Genomic DNA, 13,655 nt, shown 5'->3' on the forward strand with positions numbered 1-13,655 from the left:
TGTACTACCCCTTTCTTCAGTTTTTGAAGTCATGTTTGATAGTAGAATCAAAAATTATCAGCAACTCCATATATGTTCAATATGAATTTCATTGCCAAAGTTACAACCACTTTTTGTTTCTTTGCTGCACTTTTATCTTTGTTGGGTAATTATCTTTTTAGATTATCCATTTTAATGAAATGTTACATGGGTTTGTCAATGGGGACAAAAAAATCACGAAACTACACCTTGATATCACTGTATGAACTGAATAACAGATGCACAGTGACCAATAGCTGACCGACATTGAAAGAAGTGATGTGATCAGTTACTGATGATGACGGGCATTTGTTATTTATGTAGTGATTTGTAGACTTAACAGCTGACAGCAAAGTTGGTACTTTATGCAATTACAGTTAATATGTCCTGACAACTGAAATTTGAGTTGTCTTGGGAGACTGGTGTTACTTAAACTGTGGTATTTGAAATTAGGCTGTGTCAGATCTGTAAAGCAAGGACTGTCTATATCTGACAAAAGATTTCTTTCTTTTTTTTTTTTTATAGAGGCCTGTTTTATTTATTTGTTTGTTTGTTTGTTTGTTTGTTTATACATGCACTGGGTACAGTCAGAAGCGTGGGAAGGTGAGAGAATTCACCAGAGCCAGAGCGGGGAGCAGAGCAGGCAAAAGGACCGAAGTACACTGCTGAGGGGAGCAGCGGGCGGCAGGAGAGGTCTGCACGCCATGTGGGACCCTCCTCTGGTGGCCGGGGAGCAGCCGGGGATCGAACCGGCACCGCAGAGGCCGCGGGCAGCTTCGCAACCCAGCGCTCAACCACTGCGCCACCAGGGAGGCCCTGACAAAAGATTTCTATCTAGCAAATATAAAGAACTCTCAAACCTCAAAAAAAACCAACCCCCCCCCCAAAAAAATGCTCTCAAACCTCAACAGTAAAAATCAACAATCTATTTGGAAAAATGGGCGATGGACACAAATCTGCATTTCACCAAAGAGGACATATGAACTGCAGATAAACCCATGAAAAGGTGTTTAATGTCATTAGCTATTAAAGAGCTATAAATTAAATCTACAACAAGATATCACTACATTTGTTAGGTAGCAAACATTAAAATGGTCATAATACTAAATACAAGTGAGGATGTGGAGAAATGGGGTATTTCATATGCTTTTGGTGGGAGTATACAATGGTACAGCATTCTAGAAAACAGTTTGGCAGTTTCTCATACAACCAAACGTACACTTATCCTATGTCCTACCGGTTACCCTGTTGGGGCATTTATCCCAGAGAAATAAGAATTTATTTATGTTTATATAAAAACCTGTATACAAATGTTCATGCTGTTTTATTCCTAGTGGCCAAAACTTGGGAATAACTCAAATGTTCTTTAATAGGGGAATGGTTAAACTATACAGAGGAATATTATTCAGTGTATATCAGGAACTATTGATATGTGCAGTCACTTGAAAGGATCTGAAGAGCATTGTGCTCAGTAAAAAACCTAAATCTCAAAAAGATACAAACTGTATAGTTCAATCAATATAACATTCTCCAAATGCCAAAATAATAGAGCTGGAGAACAGATCAGTAGGAGTGAGAGGGAGATAGAAGGATGAGGCGTAGCTATAAAGGGGTAGCAAAATGGAGTTGTTTGGTGGTGATGGAACAGTGCTTTAGCTTAATGGCTCTGATGGTTACATAAATCTGTATATTGAATAAAATTGTATAGAATGATACATGGATACAGATGAGTACATGTAAAAGCTGGTGAAATCTATGTAAGTTCAGTAGTCTGTTAACACTATTGTACTACCTATGCCATTTTCTTGGTTCTGATAAATTTCATAGGCAAGATGTTACCATTGGGGGAAGCTGAATGAAGGTCACATGATACTCTTTGTACTATTTTTGTAACTTCCTGTAGGTTTTTAATTATTGCAAAATTGAAAAAAATATTATTAAGACCTTCCTGAGGGCCAGGCTCACATCATTTTTGTGAGGCAGAGGTGATTAGTTTTTTACCCTGCTTGCCTATCATTCCGCAGCTCTAAGCAGTGACTTAGTGTTCACAGACCTCTTTGCCTGGCCTTGGGCAGCCATCCACAGTCAGTCTTCTAGCTGGGTGTAGGAAGTGTATTTCATTGTTGTTTTTAGCCCAAAGAAACAGGACATGGCTTCCCATAGATGTGATTGCTCTTCTAGGAGCCTGGTCTTTTTAAAGAGAGGCTGATTCATTTCTTTGGCTGATGTTTCTATGGAGTACTTGTAACAGGGGAGAAAACCCATAGGTAATAGATAGGCAATTTTGAGCTGACAGCTGCTCGTCATCTTGCATTTTATAAATATCTCTGCCTTTTAATTTTTCCTTGGCAGATAGTAACACAAACCACTGTGATCTTTCAGATTGTCTTTATAAGCACTGTCTTCTAAAATTGGAAAGAAAACAGGAAGTATCATGTTTAAAATAACTAAAGTCTTTTATTCACCTCCATCGTAATTTCATTTTAAAAATCCTTATGTGTTGGGTGGGGAGGGATTGAGAGAAAGTTGTATGAAACTTGAGTGTAGAACATACAGTAATCTAGCCACTTGAACAAATTGTACACCTGTAGTTAGACTGACAATAATGATGGTGATTCAGTTTTCATCAGCAAATTGCTCCCACTCTGACAACTCTTTACCCTCAGTCTCCTACTTCCAGGTTTCCCTAAAATGTTGCTAGAATGATCAGTGCAAAACCAAGATACTCCGTAACTGTAGAAGACCCAGAACCAGGGCATGCATGCATTATTCCCCCTAGACCTTAGTCTTCCCGTGTGAAGTTAGGGCTTGAAGACGAGCTCATTTCACCAGATATCAGTGATTGAAACAAGAAGATTTTCCATTCTTCCTGAGCATTGGACTAGAATAAGCGAACCCTGGGAAATCTCGAGTATATTTTTGGAGCAGAGATTCTGAGGACTTGCTTATCTGGGCTTCTTAGAAGGTTTCAGGATTTTTGAAAGCACAAACTAAAGAAAATTTTGAGTCCTGGAGCAACAGTGTCTTGAGGGTGAGCATCCATGCAGACCATGGGACTCTCGAGGTAATGTCTTCAATTGATTTAATTATATTTTTGCTGCTCTCCTTAGGCACGGCAGGCCAAGGTTAAAAGGCTATTCCGTCCCATTGAGGAGCTGAAGAAGGATTTTGCAGAGCTGAATGTTGTCATTGAGACTGATATGCAGATCATGGTGCGGCTGATCAACAAGTTCAATAGTTCCAGCTCCAGCCTGGAAGAAAAGATTGCAGCACTCTTTGATCTTGAATATTATGTCCATCAGGTATTGTATTTCTTTGTCCATAAGCCTGGCTTTTAACAAAAAGCTCCAAATATAAATCCCTCTGCCTTTAGTCCTAAGAAAATTACTTTAGCATCTTTAATTTTTTCCGAGGGCACACAGTATTTTAAATCTAGGGTAATGTCTATAGTAATGAAATATATTTGTAGAGACCAGAGCCAACCTCTTTTTTATTTGGAGTGCTACCTCCTTATTTTTTCAATACTGAGGTTACAGCAGAGGTAAAATAGATAGGGTCACTGTTCTGTGTAGTTTATGGTTTGGAAGAGATTAATGAACAATGAATAAATTAATGATATAATAATGAGAAAATTTAAGATTGTGATCAGGGCTCATAGAGTAATGTAGGAGAGTGTAACAGAGGAACTTAGCCTAGTCAGTGGCATTGGGGAAGACTTCTCTGAGGATGTGACTTTTGGACTGAGTTTTGTTAAAGGATGATTAGGGATTGGCTAGGCAAAGAGAGAAGATTAGAGCAGGGAATGACAAATTATGGCCTGTAGACAAAATCTGACCCACTGCCTGCTTTTGTAAATAAAGTTATATTAGGACAGCCATATCAATTTGTTTATGTTGTTTGTTTTCATTCTACAATGACAGAGTTGAGTAGTTATGATAGAAGCATATGGCTCAAGAAGCCTAAAATATTTACTACTAGACCCTTCAGAAAAAGTTTGCCAAGCTTTGGATTAAAGCATTCCAAGCAGATTCTGAGGCAGAGAACTTGGTGAGACTAAGGACTTCAAAAGATGAGAGTGACTGGAGCACAGTGACTGGGGGTGAGTTGTCATAGATGAAGTAGAAAGGTTAGGTAGTCAGAGAGTTTGGTAACGGCATGTTCTTCATGATTTTATCCTTGATCCTAACAACTACTAGAGAGTTTGAAACATGGAAATGACTGATCAGACTTATGTCATAATTATGATAGATAATATTTGTTGAGTGTTATCATATACTAGGCTCATGTTCAGGTACTTTGTACACATTTATTTGTGACCTCCACAACTGCCTTCCAAGAAGGCACTACTACTAATCTTACATTAGTACTGTGAAAAACAAGGCACAGAGAGAGCAGGTGACTGCCTGCGGTCGCCCAGCTAGTGAATGTAGAACTAGAATTTGACCTTAAACAGTCCTGTTAACCTTTTGACCTCTACTCTGTATTTCACAGAATACTAATATCAATCATGTGAATGATATTCAAAGGAAATAGGTGGATCTAAGAAAAAGGAACTGGTGAAACCATTCATTTATTCAATACATAAATTGATTGGGTGTCTGCTAAGTCCCAGGTGCTATGCCAGGCACTTAAGATACATCTATGAATAAAATCAGAGCTTATTTTCTAGTGGAGGTAGCTAGACAATAAACATAGCTAATAAGTAAATTACAAATGAGCTGTTTAAAGGTGACAAATATTATGGAAAAATGAAAAATAGAACAGGCTAAGGATTGACAGTGGTGGGAAAGAGCATCTCAGACAGGAGAAACAGCAAGTGCTGAAACCCAGAAGTGGAAGAGTGTGTCTAGTGTGTTTGAGGAACCACAAGTTTAGTGCTTCTGGAGCTGAGAGAATTGAGTACATGAAACTCAGAGTTTGGGAGGAAGATCATGGAAGGGGCCCTGTAGGCCATGAAAAGAATGAAATTGGATGTTATTGAAGGAAGTTGAGCAGAAGAATGAAATGATCTGACTTAATTTTAAAGGATTCCTCTGGCTGCTGTGTGGAACATTAAAGGCAGGGGCATGAGTAGAAGTAGGGAAAGCAGAGAGGAAGCTAGTGCAGTAATCCAGCCTAGGGCGATGGTGACCCAGGAAGTCTGTGTAATCAAAGCCTTGTTTGAGAGTCTCATCAAGACAGATCTTCAGCATCCTCCCACGCATGACACTGTCCTTGTTCTTTATAAACTTGGCTAAAAGACATTCTTTTTTTCTTTAGGATTTTGCCAGCCTTTGTGGTGAAAGAGATGAGTATGTACTGTATCTGCAGGAATGATGGGGTGGCCTCTTTATGTTTTCTCTCTGCTCATAATTCTTTCTCAGACCTCAAATATTAGGTTTCTAAGCCTCTTTGAGACAGAATAGACCTGGGTTCTTGTTCTCTTTTCCCATCTTTCTGGGACAACAAAAAAAATTCCAACAGTTTTTTCATTACAAATATTTAAAGGATTAAGGATCTTAGAGGTTACTGGCCAACTAAGTCCTATTCTGATCTTAACAGCTTTTATTTTTTCCCATCTTAGTGTGGGTAGATCTTTAGGTGTCAGGTTTCTGTAGGCTCTTCCTTTGCTTGTAGCATAAAAGGCCACAATGTCTTGAGAGTTTATCATATACCTGCGAGGGAATGAGTGCACAGGTACTGATAGCACCCCAGCAAGATTTCCCCCCCACTAAAAATCTATGAGTCACCTGGTGACATCCCATTCTCCTTTGACTAGATAGGGCGATTTCTGGGACATCACCAATCTCACCCTGGAGTCAGTCCAGGAACCAGTCTCCTGACAGAGGTCAAGCTTGCCCTGTTAATGGAAGATTCATGAATATTCCTGGTCATTGGCCCCTTAATTGAAAATATAGGGCCTTGCTTTGGGCTGGTATGTCACGCTGCCAAGTGGCAGGCTTCATTGTGATTTCACAACAATATTAAAAAAGACACAGCTTAGGGGGCCTTCCTGGTGGTGCAGGGGTTAAAGTCTCAGAGCTTTCAAGCTATCATCAGCCTCTGTGGCCTGAGTTCAATCCCCAGTCAGGGAGCTAACCCACATGGCACAGCAGACCTCTCCTGTCTTACCTACTGCTCCCCTCAGCAGTGTATTTCAGTAGATCTGCCTGTTCTGCTCCCCACTCTGTCTCTGATGAATCCCCTCACCCCCCCGCATCTCTTGCCTACACCCCCAGTTCTTGATGCATAAATAAACTAAAAAAAAAAAAAAAAAAGACACAGCTTAGCTTCAAGTTCCAGTTGCTGTGGGGATTTAGGGCAATGTGTACTAACTTTGAGGAAGATAGGACTTTTTTTTGCCAGGAATGTTACCAGTCCATTCCTATTCTAGACCCACTGATTGGCAGTTTTGAGAAGCCATGGGCTTCAAGGACCCAAACTGGATCTGCCCAAGGATTCCTCACAGCCACATTTGAATTATTAAATGGGATTTGTGAAAAAGCAAAGCTGCGTGTGGGTAAGACTTTGTGAATTATTTATGAGGACCTGCCTCTGTCTGCCCCATCTACCCTGGAGCTGTCTGTCTGCCTTTCCTAACATGATTCCTCAACTATTTACAATCATTTCTCCCTTTCTCTATTTCCTGTTTTCTCATTGTCTTGTCAGTACTGTGATGCTCTCTTTTCATCTAAGTGCTGGCACAGTTCCCTTCTGTCCTCTTCTTCCTGCTCTTTTCCTCTACCTGGAACTCCTCTGCCTGTTCTACCCCATCCTGTGGGCAGCCTGGGAAAAGTTATGGCCCCAGACCCAGAGGGGGAGCTGCAGATCTGGGCCCTGGTCATACTTCTGTGTGATTTCAGGCAGGCCTCACCTTTTGGAGCTTGATCTTCCAGGTGTGCAGTGGGCACAATGACTTTCTTCTTGCTCATCTCCAGTGAATAACAAATGAGAAAACATCTTGAAGAGGCTGAGGTGCATATCTAAATGTCAGCATTTGTAACACCCTGACTTACTATGTCAGTAATAAAGATAAACCGGATTGAGTATAGAACCTCTGTGAATCTGGGCTGTGTTGTTTTGGTATTGTCAGACTGGTACTTGCCCTGCTAGGAAGTCATATCAGCTTTGATAAGTGGCTGTCCAAGCACATGAACAGTTTTCGTATCCTGTAAGCCTGGAGAAAGAAGGATCAAAGGAGAGGTAGTGAATTCCTGGATTATAAAATCGATAGTATGTGAGGAAGGCCCAGTATAAGCTTTCTTTGTACTTCGTCTGCAAAGCACCCAGCTCTGCATTTTCTTTGGGTTGTTAGCTACAAATCATTCTTCTTCTGAAGGACATACCAAGGCAGAAAAAAATTCCAGGCTGGAGCAGATTCCATACATGACAGCCCTGGTCTGGCCACCTTTTCAGGTCTCTCTATTCTGTTAGCACAAAAACCCAGACTGCCTTTTTTTACTCACTGTGGGGTTTATTTCAGTAACATTTTAAAAAATAAGATTCATTTGTTGGTTTAAAGATTATTTATTAAACTCCTAACTATATGCTCAGTGCTGTTCTACAATCATTTGTAGATAGACCTACAATAGTGGACAGATAAAAAAAAAAACAAAACAAAACCACTATGCCAACTCTTGTAGTGATTATATAAAAATGTGTAAGAATGATCTTCCAGGGCCTCCCCTGTGGTGCCGCTGTTGAGTGCTGGGTTGCAAAGCCGCCCGCAGCCTCTGCAGCGCTGGTTTGATCCCCTGCTGCTCCCCGGCCACCAGAGGAGGGTCCCTCATGGCGCGCAGACCTCTCCTGCCGCCCGCTGCTCCCCTCAGCAGTGTACTTTGGTCCTTCTGCCTGCTCTGCTCCCTGCTCTGGCTCTGGTGAATTCTCTCACCCTCCCACACTTCTGACTGTACCCAGTGCTTATATAAATAAATAAATAAATCTTTAAAAAAAAAGAATGATCTTCCAAGTGTTAAAAAAAAAAACAAAAAAACAGGCTAGGTTCACCTAAAATATTGTCAGAGTCAAACACAGCTATCCTTCAAAGTTACTTTCTCTGTTTGAGCCCTCATCCAGTTCGGAGGACACAGGCAGGAAAGGGCTCTGTCATATGGAAGAAGTAGGAGGTAGCAATCATGTTGTTGGACTGAAGCTTCCTGAGTTTTCTGCCAACCTTTGCGGCAACAAAGAAATTTTCTAGAGAGACATAGTTACTACATAGGGGGAAAAGGGCCCTGGACTAAGTTGTCTTGTTCTAGGGTAGCAATGACGCTTGGGAATGAGATTCTCATTGGGGAATGAGTGGAATGAAAGAGGGATTCTGAACTTGGGACTTTGGACCTGACTAGGCTAGGACTGTCTGATAGAACTTTATGAGATGATGGAAATGTTCTGTACTGTCAAATTATAGCTGCTAACCAGTAGCATTGGCCTAGATTAAAGTCTTTGAGAAAGAGACTTTTGTGCAAATTTTGTCATGAATGTCCAAAGATTCAGTTAGACCTTATGAAGTGAGAAAGAGAGAAGGGGTGCTATTGTTACTCCTCTCCTAATACTCTTCCAGCTTCCCTCCCCATGCAACAGAGTTCCTTTTATAATCTCTGACTTGTAATTAAAAATGAGTTCCCCTCCACAGTATCTGCTGCATCCATTGTCCCTTTGCTGACTGGAGCTGGACATGAACAAAAAGCATGGTGCTGTTGACACCGGGTATTTGTGTTAACAACCTGAACATCAGGAATAAGCTTTGTGGCTTGTTACGGTATTAGAAGTTTTTTTAAAAGATTTATTTATTTATGCATACAAAAGCTGGGGTACAGGCCAGAGATGCGGGAGGTAAGAGGATTCACCAGAGACAGAGTAAGGAACAGAACAGGCAGATCAAGTGAAATACACTGCTGAGGGGAGCAGCGGGCGAGTCAGGAGAGGTGGTCTATGCCATGTGGGCTGCTCTCTGGCTGGCCGGGGATCGAACTCGTGCTGCAGAGGCTGTGGATTGCTTCATAGGGCGGTGCTTAACTCCTTGCGCCACCAGGGAGGCCCTCTGGTATTAGAATTTTCCAGGATATGGTTGGCAGAAGCAACAACTAGGTGCCATTTCCATCAGTTTCCAAGCAGATGTTCATAAATTGTTAGGTGAATCGGGAGTTGTCAAATTTAAGATTATTTAAAAATTCAGTTTGTTTTTTCAACCCTGTCCTGGTAGTCATGAAGGCCACCATTGATTTTTTACGTTGCAATTGTGCTTCCTATTGCTTTTGAGTAGTCACCAAAGAAAGGCTATAAAAGTTTTTTTTCCTTTGATGGCTGGACTGCACTAAGCACTGCTCTTGTTGCAGATGGATAATGCGCAGGACCTGCTTTCCTTCGGTGGTCTTCAGGTGGTGATCAATGGGCTGAACAGCACAGAGCCCCTGGTGAAGGAGTATGCTGCCTTTGTGTTGGGGGCTGCCTTTTCCAGGTGAGTAGGAGTAGGAAGGAGGGATGCCCCACTGGCCCAGGATCATTTGGTAAAATCTAGTTTTACTCTTGGCCTGATTGGCCTGGAAGAATTTTACATCTGAACTCATGCACATCCTTATCACACACATTCCTATCCATATTTCAGTATACTCCTACTGAAACAAGAGTTAGAATTTGATTCTACTCTGTACATAAAATTTACAGCCATGTTGTCATCTACGTGTGACTCTGTTGACCCACATCTTTTTTTTTTAATATATGTGTGTGTGTGTGTGTGTGTGCACACATACATTTAATAATATGTTAAGTCATATTCTCTATTTAAACTCATGAAAAGTTAGGCTAACCATCAGTAGTTGAAAGTACAACTACAAGTGTTGATCTTTTGGGCTTTAAAACTACCTCTGGTGATGAAGGAATGATGAATCTGATCTTGAGGGTAACTTGTCTTCCCTTAGCTGTCTTGAATCTGTTGACATGCTGTCAGGTTCTTGTACTCTCTGGATTGGGAATTGTTTAGAATTTCAGTTAATGTGGCTAGAAGACTGATAAGGCAAGAGAAATTGAGGAGGGGGCATCTTTAAAGAGTGAATGCAGAAAGATATGTGAGCACCTCATCATTATACTCATAGAAAAAAACACACAACATATCTTTATTCTGTACGTGGTCCATTGGACCTATAGTTTCCCAATTTCTAAAAATCTGTCCCTAGGACAATTCATGTCGCTGCATTAGGATCCAGCATTCAGATTCTTACAGTAAGGGTGTGGGCAGTGGCTCTTACGGGTAGCCATGCTTGGTTTCAGGGATGGTAATATTGCAGGAGAAAGACTATTCTCAGCATCTTTACCACTGGAAATTTTGTTTAGAGTCAGGGGCCTTAGACTGCCACCATCCTGACACACCGAAACTTTGTTTTAAAAAGTTTGCCATTGCCTTGCATCCATTCTCACCTTTTAATTAGTGTCTGGCTGGTGCCCTGTCATTCTGAAATGCTTCAGCATCTTTTTTATTAAATTGAGGGGAGAGCTGGGAAGACTGGAAGAGTTGTTGCATGGGTAGATGCTGAGAAAACTTCAGGCCTTTATTCCCCTTATCATTGACCTGCCTTGATCTCCAAGTCCTGGGTGTCCTGTGATTGTGCTGTTGACAGTCAAGACTGCGGCTTACAGGCTCTCCAGACCTTCCTGGGTTCCATCTGTCAGAGCAAGAGTCTCCCTGGAAGCCCAGGAAAATCTCAGCCTGTGTGTCCAAGGTGGAGAACCTGTGAGTTTGCCATGGGTAGCTCTGATTTCAGCTCTGGAGAAATCCAGTGTCTTATCCTCATAAAGCTTCAGAGACTGGAGAACTTACTGAGGTTCACTTTTTGTTTCTCAAGCCATAAAACTAAGAAATAAATCAGGGGCCTCCCTAGTGGCCTAGGGGTTACATTTCAGCAATATCACCGCAGTGGCCTGAATTTGATCCCGGCCAGGGAGCTAACCCACGTATGGTGCAGCAGACCACTCCTGTCTTGCCTGCTTCTCCCCTCAGCAGTGTATTTCAGTAAATCTGCCTGTTCTGCTCCCCACTTTGTGTCTGGTGAATCTTCTCACCCCACCCCCGTGCCTCTGACTTGCATCCCAGTTCTTCTATGCAAAACAAAAAAACAAAAAATAACCCCTAAGAACTAAATCAAATGCTATTAATTCCCAGGCTATTTTTGGAAATATTTCCCATAATCCCAAGTATTTTATTCCACTTTGAATATGAACATAGTAGCCTATATGCCCTTTGCTATTGCTTCTAGAAACACTTCTTCAGGTAAACTGTGTAACATTTGTTGTCACATACTAGTTGAAGGGGGCTAAGTGACTTAAGATATATTTCATAAGCTTTGAACTTGCTTAGCAAACCATAATTCACCCAGAGATTATGCCAATATGGGGTGTTATTAAGACTTTTCCCTGATTGTATTAATGTAAGACCATGTTAAACATTTATACAGCATCACTAAAATTTAAATAGAGATAAATATAAAATATTGCAATTTAGTATTGTGGTGGCAGGCAAACTGCTGTATTCAAATAGTCCTAGCTGGGCTTTTGATGGCTCACTAGAGGGCAGTTACAGTGACAGCATGGTATGGCACCAGTGCTTTTAGAAGCAAGCAGCAGGTTCCAGAACATCATGAAAATGTCAGTGTTTTATGCAAAGAGAAACATGATGCAAATCAAGAATATTTCTATGCAGAGAGGCAAGTTTTATTGTTTTAGTAATATTATTTTATTTTGATGTAAGTATTGGTTCTGTAGCTCCTTATTTGCTGGCAGCGCACTCGTGTGTGTTCACGTAACATACCTACGTGCACAAACATGCGCGCACACACACAGACAGAGTGATTGAAGGAGCTTGCTTTTCCTCGAGGGCATTCAAGGCACAGTAAGCACATTGGATCTTGGAGTCCTAGCCCTTGTGGGTGTTATTTAGATGCCATTCCTTCTAGCTGTTGATGGGCAAGGATAGTGCTCAGTCAGTTCAGGCCGCATCAGAGGTCTATGTCCAGATCTGCTCTCCACCATTTCCTGGTTGTTTTCTTATGGATACATAATTACACCTTTCTAAGCCTTTTTTCATTTCTTAAACAGGAACAATAATAGGTGTTCTCTGCATTTCACAAGGTCAAGTGTGAAGTAACATAATATACAATGAGTCCTGTGAAAATGTTTATAAAGCACCTGTTAGTGACAAGGTGGTATAAATTCATCAAGCTCATCATGGGTATTTTTTACTAGGAGTTTTTCCTATGAGGAAAAACTTCCATTGTTCCCAATAGTACAAATCTTTATCTTCCTTCTTTTCACTTCTGTTGAGGTGCTTATGTTCTACCAAATGTCTTTTGGTGCTAATCCTGCTGCTTCATGAGTGTGTTTATTTGCTTACCTGGGTTAATTGTTTAATAAACCCTCCACATTTGTATGGATGAAGCACTTCCCTCTTGTTAAACATGAAGCAGTTATTCCAAAATCAAGAAGAGAGTTGATTTAAATGTAGTTGACATGGCCAGTAAATGTTACATGGCCACTGTAATAGTTTGTTGCCTTACTTAAAATATTATCCTTATTTATGAACCACACACACTGACTTTCTGCCATTTGTTGCCTAAGAAGATATGTGGAGATAGGGGTGCTGATGTCTTTGGCAGCTTTATCTTTTCATGGTTTCTTTGTTTTTTTCCTTTGTTTTTTTATATATATTTTTATTACATCAGCCTTCATTTTTGTACAATGTATTATTTCCCCATGAAATTCCCACCAATTCCCCCGTGCACCATCACTATAGTCCCTTGTGTTCTTCCCACCCCTGTCCTGATTCCTGATCCTTGTTTGTTTTTTTTTTTTTTTTTAATCCTCTTCTCTTCTGCAAGTCACTTGTTTTCAGTGGCCTTTCTGTGACCTGATTTCATCTCACAATGGCATGCGTGTATGTTTGTCTGCAGTCTGACCTGGTAGGAATATCTGGAGTCCCAGACAAGTGATTTGTGTTTTTGTATAAGAGAAGTCTCAGGAAGGCAATGAGAAATTCAGGGATTGGAGCCTTATGTAATCTGATTTTGGTATTATTTCTCAGCAAGCTGACTCCCTGCTTTTGGGTCTGGGGAAAGGTGAAGGCTTTCTTTCAACTGTCAAGAATTAAACTATCAAGAAACTGACATGTGTACCCCAAGGAGCACTTTCTTTTGCTGTTCTCATGCCCCTATGTCAGTCACTTTTGGTGACCTGTAGTCATCTTTTTAATAAGTCACATTCCTATCTGCATATATGTGAATTATTTTGCAATTACTTAGATTTGTAAGTGCTCATTGTATGTAGTACTTTGATTTAAACTGTCCATGTTCAGTATAGAAATGTACATGTGCCATCATTCATAATATGATTATGTTTTATTAATGATGGATCCCTAGAATAGAATTCTGTTCCACCCTCTCTATCCTTGGCATCTTCCTTGAACCCTCCTTGGCATATTTTTGGGTAGTTAATTGTGTTTTTAAAATGAGTATCTCCCCCCACCCCTTCCCCGGCACCCACTTATTCCATGCTTTATTGGCTCTCTTGCTTCCCCACTTGTACTCTTCTGATTGCGGTCTCACCAATCCATTTTAACCATTTGGCCATTGTCATAATACCGGGTCTCATATTCATCTGTTGGCCTCCAA

At 40.9% G+C, this 13,655-nt stretch overlaps 1 protein-coding gene across 9 annotated transcripts in view; it reads left to right on the plus strand.

Annotated features, from left to right (window-relative positions):
- Window positions 1–13,655, plus strand: part of SIL1 (SIL1 nucleotide exchange factor) — a 212,886-nt gene that overhangs the window by 139,126 nt on the left and 60,105 nt on the right. For all 9 annotated transcript variants that reach the window (XM_054694345.1, XM_037509198.2, XM_037509197.2 and 6 more), the window contains 2 exons: window positions 3,129–3,320; window positions 9,336–9,457. In XM_054694345.1, coding sequence (XP_054550320.1) covers window positions 3,129–3,320; window positions 9,336–9,457 — 314 coding nt within the window. The remainder of the gene's footprint in view (window positions 1–3,128; window positions 3,321–9,335; window positions 9,458–13,655) is intronic.

The sequence above is a fragment of the Talpa occidentalis genome, unplaced genomic scaffold (assembly GCF_014898055.3).
Source record: "Talpa occidentalis isolate TD23 unplaced genomic scaffold, MPIMG_talOcc4v2.1 talOcc4.13, whole genome shotgun sequence".
In the NCBI taxonomy this organism is placed as follows: Eukaryota; Metazoa; Chordata; class Mammalia; order Eulipotyphla; family Talpidae; genus Talpa; species Talpa occidentalis.